The following is a 9182-nucleotide window of genomic DNA, read 5'->3' as shown; positions in this document are numbered from 1 at the left end:
ATGACAAGAAAGGGGTTATAGTCACTCTGAACTAAAGATGACATGGTTAATAAAACATTTTTGACATATTGTTTGACATACTTGATTATTAATTATTAGAGTGTTATTTATTTAGCACAATTTTCTGTACTGTGATTTTCTAATAGGTTTGCTGTGTTTTTGCTCTGTAAACTTAAACCATTATATATTAATGGTATTCTCAAATTAAATTTATAATATTTAACGTAGTTCATCTTTTTTGTTAGGTTAGCATAGTTATTTAAAGAGCCACGGCTAAAGCCCCCGAGACCTGACCAAAGACAATTAAGAAATAATAAATTTTATTTAGACAACCTATCTATCTATATATATAAAAGAGAAAGTGTGTGGGTATGTTCCGTATAGGCTCCGAAACGGCTGGACCGATTTCAATGAAACTTTCAGGGAATCTCCGGATTGACCTGGCGAGTAATCCTGTAAAGTTTGGTGACGATCGGAGCACTCCTATCAAATACAGCTTTTATTTACTATGATGATATTGTATAGTTGGGTGTACATGGGTGTAGATAATAATCTTCACCCGCTCGATAAGAGAATAGAAAATAATGAATACGGAGAGAAATAAATGATTTAATATATTATGAGACTTAAATTAAAAATTTAATTATGTATGTTTATTGTTTAAATGAAATAAAGCAAAATCTAGCCCGGCGAAGCGGGCTGGGTATGCTAGTTCTAATATTTGATTAGAATACATACTTCTTACTAATATTATAAATGCTTTTGTTCTAATAATATTATAAATGTTTATTTGTTCGATAACCATGTTCGGCTCAACAGTTGATCCGATCTTATACCAGGAAAATAAAAGGTTTCTGTGGTTTTCAAAAATATCCAAAATAAACAAGGATGGAGTCGCGGGCAACAGCTAGTTTAGATTATAAATAAATAATCATCATTCATCATCATTATCAACCTATCACAGGCTCACTACTGGGCTAAAGTTTCCTTTCAGAATGAGCAGGGCCGTGGTCCTCCTCGCTGGCCAAATGCAGTTTGGTGGACTTTAAACGCTTTTGGCAAACTGATGTTTATCTCTCAGGCATGCACGTTGTTTTCCTTCATCATTAAAGCAAGTAATACTTAAATCAATTAAATTTGAAAATAGCTCCGAAGTTAGAGATGCGTGTCGGGAATCGAACTGGGTCCCCCTGAAAGAAAGACCGAGCTCTAATCACCTTTTTTTAGAAAAAGTAATAATGAATTGAAGTTAATAAGCTTTAATTGAACTTTACAAGTTCATTGGCACCTAATCGGCTTTTAAAGAGCTGCCAGCCGATAACCGAAGCATGTGGTATTATAAATAATATTTTCTAAGATGTTGTGTCTTGTTAGCATAAAATCTATTAAACGCCATTGCAAATTAAAATAATAATCGTTACGTTAAGACCAAGGCATGTCAAACAGTATGAAATAAGTGAGCGAGTTATTTAAAACCTTTAAGTCTTAAACCCACTTTATATTGGAACGAGACACTAATCTGTACAGGACGGTCAAATAAAATTCTCACATTGCATGTGGGTTCCCATAGGCTGAGAGATCACAAAATAAAAGCTTCTTTATGAATTTCTATGCCAATACCAAATTTTCGTTATTCAAAAAGGCAGTTATTTTACATCGAAAAAGGAGAAGGTTTTCAATTATCTCTGTGTATGTGTGTATAAATATTTATATGTAGTATGTATGCATGTGTCTTTAATGTTCACATATAGTTTAGTAGGTCCCCTTTTTTGCTGAAGGTCTGGCGACGCTATGGAATTTGTGGACGGAATTCCTTCACAAATTATAAATATATATTATCAGTGAGTTAATTTTATAATCTTTAGTAGCATATGAGCACTGTGTATGAGTATAAAACAAAGAAGCTTTTAAAAATATATATACTAGCTCTTGATTGCAATCGTACCTACCTAATTATTTATTGATGGGCAGCCTAAATGGACCGTGCTGACCAAAAGGATCATTAAACACTCTTATTTTAAAGGGACTTAAATCATAAGTAGTATTTGAAGGTACTCGTATTAAAAACGGGGAAGCAAAATGCTTTGTAGGTGTTAATGGAAAAAAATAACTCAGAATGTTAGGGTACAAATCCTTACAATGCCTCGCGGTTTTATCATAAAAAGATGTGTTGGATACCTGAGCCTACTCCCCAAAATATATGCTGTAGGATACCGATATACAAGCAACCATGCGTCAGTGTGAGTATACTAAAAGGTCATCCACCGAATCATGAATTAAGTTGGTACTTGGCAGTGCAATCCTATAAATGGCATAAATATGTTTTTATTTTAAGACTGACTTTAATTAAAAGTCGATTGCATTTAAATTTGGTTAAGATCTTGATTGATTCTTTAAGATGAAGGTGGAAGATAAATATTCGCAATGACAGCAATATTTAGTATCATAATACTACGTTCGGTTAAGTTTACAAAATTCACTTTACATCAATAAAACGTAGGTTTTTTCCCATGGTCTCTTGTCCTATAAATTATGACCATGTCCCTTCGCATAATATTAACATGTTACTACGTGTACCTATACTAGTTACTTATCATGTCTAATATTTTATGAAGTTAGGTATATTAAGTGTAACAGTACAGTATGCGGTAGGAAATTACGCTAACCACTGCTCGAAAGCAGATTTAAGAAAAGATTCTGGCAGCTGATGAGTTGTTAGCCCTACGTTCCTCAGTGTACTAGGTCAGTGAACTCAATACCTACAGTTAACCAATACTTAAGTAATATATTGTCTTCTGATAAACTAGGGACATGTCAAGAGCAGTGCTAAAGTGTCATTCCTGTCACAGCATACTTAGATTGTAACTTAGCAAGTAAGCCTAAAACACGCAATAATTATTTCAGTTAAGTTAGGTAAGCATTTCCTATTATGAACCATTACCTTGATATACTGAGTGACTAGTAGATGTTCACGGGGGCTAATTTAGACTATCGAATTAATTAAAAGTTTGAGTTGTATTGTATTCAGATTTAAAAAAAAAAAAATATATTTTGATGTCAGAAAGCAAACTACAGGCAAAGCTAAGAGCAAATAACAGTCTGAATAGCTTTTTGACATAACTTGAACGATTTTTAACAAACTTTTATCCCCGATTTAACCCTTAAAGTGTTAAATTTTCTAAACTGTGAACTTTACAAACTTTCTTCCTTTGTTAGCAGGGTAAGAGGGTGATCCTTAGGGGTAGGATTAAAAAAGACCTTCCTTAGTACAAATTGGGTGCTTAAAGAATATTCTCTCTTTTTTGATACGTTTAGCCATTTGGTTTGAGGTTTGTCTGTCAGGCAAAAATATCATTGTCTTTTGTAATTATAGATTAGGCTCTAGTAGTGATTCACTTAACCGAACCGAATTTAACACAAAATGAACCTGCAATTTGAAGATTTTACAAAAAGTGTCTTAATTTATTCCAAATAGCGAAAGGAATCGGCCTCAAATCAATAAAAAAAGGAAAAATCTAGTCCGGTAATTATTGAATGCCATTTAAACAAAAAATTGTTAATGCAGTTTTTTTTTTAAGGTTTTTTTAAATAATGCATTAATGTCACAGCAAGATTTAGTCAATTCAGGGGACTAACTACCATGAGCAGTATTTTTGCAAAATGTCTGGTTATAAAAAAAACTTACTGACTTTGACTGTCCTAAAATAAAGAATTATAATTGTGTGGTCCGTTGCTGTAATAACCTCGCAGGGTAAGTCAAAGTGAAAACTTCCAATAATAACCACCCTGAAAGATTACGATCTGTCGTCCACCATTGCTTTAGTATTAAAATTTATAGAGATTTCTAAAACAGAATTTTAATGATAGCTAGATGATGATGATGATTATTATGATGATGACCTTTTGCCTCCTATCCGTGTTTTGATAAGCACGTAAAGCTATAGAATCCGGTTACTATCACTCACATCTCAAAATATTATGTTAAGCCTAGTTGGAAAACGCTTTGAATGTACGAGTAAGTATGTGCTACTTTACTGTTTACGGAGATCCGATGGCAGACCGTTTCAAAATGATATGTTAAAATTATTATGGAAATTTCAATATTTATTAAATAAAAGAAATGACAAAAATTGTAAACATTATTACGACCATTTCACACAAGTTGTTTTTAAAATTTAACTTGATCTATGTATGAATGAATGAATGAATACACTTTTATTGTACACCAAAGAAAAAAAGTAGTTACAGGGATATAAATACATATCAAGGGTACAATTTGGTGGCCTTATCGCTACATAGCGATTTCTTCCAGGCAACCAATGGCGTAAAAGGAAAAACATAGGAAATAGGTAGGTGGTGCAATAAATAAAATTTAAAATTATACAAGTATATAAATAATATATATATATATGTACCTATTAAAAAGAAGAAAACTCCAATAAGAATTTAAAAAAAATACTCAAACAGTGGTCAATAAATAATGATTTATTCAGTATCTTAGTCTATATTTACAATAATATTTCGGTAGGCTCAATTTACTATCAAAGCCTCGTTTCACTTACGGGTAACAAGCATAACAAACGGATTGCCAAACTAGGTAACACTTAAATCATTTAGTCACTTCCAGAAATGTTTGTGAACGATTTTACTTTTTACTACTCACTAAAACTTATTATTATATTAAAGGCACTAAATTTGTTGACTAGATATATCGAGAGTCTTTTCGTCTTCACTATATAACAATATGATTTACAGTAACTCGGAGGGGTTCGTCCAAACTTGATTTCGGCTCGCATTTTACCTGTAGACAAAAATAAAATTTTATTAGCGACTTTGTTTTGTTTACTCGCCACCGGTTCAGAACGATGATTGAATGGGAAAAACTAGCAGGAACAATATTGCAATAAAATCTTAAAGTCGTGAAAATCCAAAGTGAAAACCATTTGAAATGACACTAACAAAGTTAACAAAAAAAAAAGCTAAAAAGAAAGAAAGTTCTAGCAACAACAATATTGCAATAAAATCTTAAAGACGTAAAAATCAAAAGTGAAACCATTTGAAAAGGCACTTACAAAGTTAAAAAAACATAATAACGTAAAAAAAGAAAGTTTTCACAAACATAAAGAAAACAAAGAAGAGCTTAGCTTTCTTAAAATATTTAAAACTTACGTTATTGCTATTTCTGCTGCCACCATGAGATGACGTCGAGGAGCTCGTCTTCATCCATAGGGCCAAGGGATTGCTGCGTGGAAACTTCATACCGGTCAACAGCAGAATACGCCGATGACACCCCTGATGAACATTCTGAAGGTGCAGGGGAAACCGCTTTCTCCGAGCAAGGCGAACCGCTCCCGTAGAAGAAACCATCATCCATATCCGTCACTGTTAATGATTGCGAATTGCTACTAGGTATATTTTCTCTGTTTTCCTGGTCTCGTGTGATACCTAAGGCTGCATCACTTTCATCTAGTAACTGTTGTAAATACCTAATGTATTCGACGACCATCCGTAACGTATCCACTTTACTGAGCTTCTTTCCAGATCCCCGCCTAGCGCCACCCGATAGAGCGGCTACTACAGAAGCCGGAAGATGACGGCGGAGGGCATTGAATCCATCATTAACTTGCTTTACACGATTGCGTTCTCTAGCATTTCGCCTCGCGATTGAAACGGCCTGAGGTCCAGTGTAAGGATTGGTCCTGAAATGCACCTTCTTTCTGTACTGAAGGCTCGGTGGCGTATCGTGTGTAACGTAATTTTTTTCCGGAGCCGGTGCGATCGGGACAATCCTTTTGTCTGCTGATGTTTTGGTTACAGTTGCAGAAGGGTAGCCGGACGAGACGACCACATAGTTATTCTGACCCTGAACGAGTTGTATTTCTTGTAACATTTTACGTGATTACGCGAGCGGTCGCGGATACGTGCACACAGGTGACGCGCGCGGCGTTCGGAAAAGCACTGGCCGCCGCGTAAAGGGAGGCTTCGTGGGAGCTTTTGGTAGAGGCGAGCGCGAGTGGCGGCTACGGAGCTTCACGCACAAGTGAGTCGCCGGCGCACGCGCACGCGTTATATCACCTGCGCCGGCTGCAAAAAAATATAAATTTTAAAATTCTCTTCCCCTATTATTTTCCATCATCCCTTCCCCTCTACACGTACGGGTCCGTACCTGGCGAGGTGGTTAGGGGAGCGGGCAGGGAGCGGCTAACGCGTGCCCAGTTTTTTCTTATGACCACTGAATAGTGTGGTGTAACACATAAAAATAATACGTGATTAGTTAACATGTTCTTTTGAACTCTACAAAATTTGTAGTACTTGTATCGGAATTGAATACTTTGTTTCTAAGAAACATTAAGAAGACAGAATCACAACGAGATCTTCCAAATTTCAAGTATTTTAAATAAATCAATCGTTATAAGTATTTAATCTGATAATATCTCAATACGCGTTCAGTATTAAGTGTTTTTTATAAATGAATATTATGTAGCGGATAAGGGTCACTTTGCTTTAATCGAAGCTTTATCGTTGTCATTCCTGTTAAAACATTTAGGTCTCTTTAGCATAAAAGGATTATCTGCCGATGCATATTTATGTGCCCGCATGTATTTTAGTATTTGCAGCTATTAGCCTAGCTTAATACCCGGTTGCCACCATACTTTAGCAGCAAATTGCTAGTGGTCAATATGTTCAGACGTACTAAGTGGTCATTGTGCCGACTATAGGCAATGAATTAAAAGTATTTTCACCAACACAAAAAGTAAACATGAGTAAAATAAGATTCCACTTGCGTTCAAAGCAATAAACCGATTACGAAAATAAAACCATTTATATTGCATACTTACCTCTTTAGTAAATGTACAGTAGATAAAAATGTTTTATTTGTTAATTTTAGTACTACAAATAGAATAAGTATTTAAAATTAATAAACATATTATGTTATAGTTTTACCACCCGAACAAACCCTTTTCCTAAATAGAGTGAAAAATTTGGGGTTGCTGGAAGAGATCTCTTGTAGAGATAAGCTTTATTTGGTTTACTTCATATATTGATTTTAATAATACTGGTAGGTACATCCCTACTAATATTATAAATGTGAATGTAAGTTTGTATGTTAGGCTTTCACGCAAAAACTACTTAACCGATCCTCATGAACGTGTTAGAAGTAATATAGGATACTTTTTATCCCGACATCGGTTCCTTTGGGAGAGGGTATGAGTGTTTGACGATTTTACACCATAACTCCGACAAATTATAGGTATAATATGTGTTTAATTTTGCCCAAACTGTGGTTGGAACAGAACTCCTCAGTGGACAGCAGCAAACCCCTCATTTAAGGCTTAGCGATACTACATACTTAAATTTTTTTTAGATCTAGAACTAAATTTAGTGCCACATCAAAAAACAAAATCAAAAGAGCTCTATAAAATCGACCTAGTATTTTTCAGTAAAAGGATAATATGAAAAAAAAAACTAAAAGAACGATTGCACGGTTCTCTTTTGACCTATACCTGTTAAACATATTTATAAACCTACATAGTAAACTACTTGTAGTTATAGTACCCACGCAATGTAAACAAATTTATAACACCATTTTCATGTGATTCGGTATTAAAAATTCATCACATATTCAGCGTGTTTAGTAAAAATAATAATTTTAATTTTCACACATTAATTTACATATTTTATATTTCTACCATAACGTTTTATTTTGAGTTATTGAACGTGTAGTGACTTTAAATTTTCCACATAGTTAGTTGGAATTTAAAATTATCGAATGGTTGAGAACGCTCGGCCCTTGTCTTTCGTCTTCCACAAATGATTCACATACCAATCGGTTAATTTAAAGTGGGCTATTAATTTATTGTTTTTAAATTCTAATTAATGTAAGGTGATGGTGGATTTTATTGAAAAATTCGAAGCGTTCAAGCGCATTCGTACGTTGTGTCCGAGCCAGACACCCGTTGGAATATTTTCGTAGTGTAAATTGGAAAGCTTTATTATCTACGGTAGGGTTATAATATTTTATGTCCAAGTCCACTATACCGTACGATAAGTCACGGGATATTATATGTATAAGTAAGTCACTTATTTTAAGTAGTCTAGTATATTGCACTGCAAGTTTATTTCCCATTTTAAGGCCACCAACCCGCATTGAAGCAGCGTGTTGGGCCTAGGCTCCGTCTCTCCTAAGAGAAACGAGGCCTGTGCCGTGCAGTGGAACGTTAAGAGGCTGCGGATGATGATGAAGATGAAAAACTCTTGTAGATGTTGAGACCATTTATGTAATATTTTTACTGACTGTGTGTCTGTTTATTCGTCTTTTTATTTGTTTGGTACCTTTGTTGTTTTTTTCAAATTTGGCACAGAGATAGCTTGTAGCATAGAAACGGAACAAGGATGCTTTATTTCGGAAACGCAACTGGGGATTATGAGATTTTATAAAGTAAACTTTGGTACCTATTACAGAAAAACTAATTATGCCAAACTTTTGCATTTAGATATTTCGCACTTCGGGGTTCAGGAAAAAAAAAGTGAATTTAAAAAATAAGAAACAAATTGCGATCAAAGTAGCAGGAAACAGCGAGTTCATATAGATATTTGATGACCCTTTTATTTTTTTGGAATAAATTGTCTTTGAAAAGTGCGTGTTGCAAGTGATGACTTGAGGCTTTGAAACGAAGCCTTTAACTATGGGTATCTTGCTCTCGCTTGGAGTTTCTCTTCGTGATCAAATCAGGAATGAGAAGATCCCTAGATAGTGTCAATGTCAAAGTCAAATATTTCTTTATTCAAATTGGCACATAGATGGCACTTTTGATGCGTACATAACATGTAAAATGTGACATAGGAGTGAGTTGATGGCGATAAATAAATCGTCAACTTAAAACTAAAGCTACGAGGTTTCCAAACGCGCCCTGGTCTAAGAAGAAGCCCACAACAAACTTAGCCGGTTGTTATTTTTTTTCCGTTATCACCATCTCACATTGTCATTTAAAAACTATTTAAGGTAATTTATTGTAAAATTGTATAAATTTTTTTTTAAATGTATTACTTTTTTTAAGTAGTCTAGTATATTGCACTGCAAGTTTATTTTTGCTTCTAATGTTCAAATTATTGCAGTCACTCTATACTTTAATATGCCTCCAAAAAACCTAAAAAAGTCTAAATCTCCAAACTGTACCGAT

General features: G+C 34.4%; 1 protein-coding gene across 1 annotated transcript; it reads right to left on the bottom strand.

Moving 5' to 3' along the window:
• Positions 1–5176: 5176 nt before the first annotated feature.
• On the bottom strand, positions 5177–5890 carry LOC120624027 (achaete-scute complex protein T3-like). Its single transcript, XM_039890335.1, has one exon. It carries the CDS (start codon positions 5888–5890, stop codon positions 5177–5179), a length of 714 nt encoding a protein of 237 aa, XP_039746269.1.
• Positions 5891–9182: the final 3292 nt, after the last annotated feature.

This window comes from Pararge aegeria, chromosome 5 (genome assembly GCF_905163445.1).
Source record: "Pararge aegeria chromosome 5, ilParAegt1.1, whole genome shotgun sequence".
In the NCBI taxonomy this organism is placed as follows: Eukaryota; Metazoa; Arthropoda; class Insecta; order Lepidoptera; family Nymphalidae; genus Pararge; species Pararge aegeria.
This window is presented reverse-complemented; position numbering and strand designations above follow the sequence as displayed.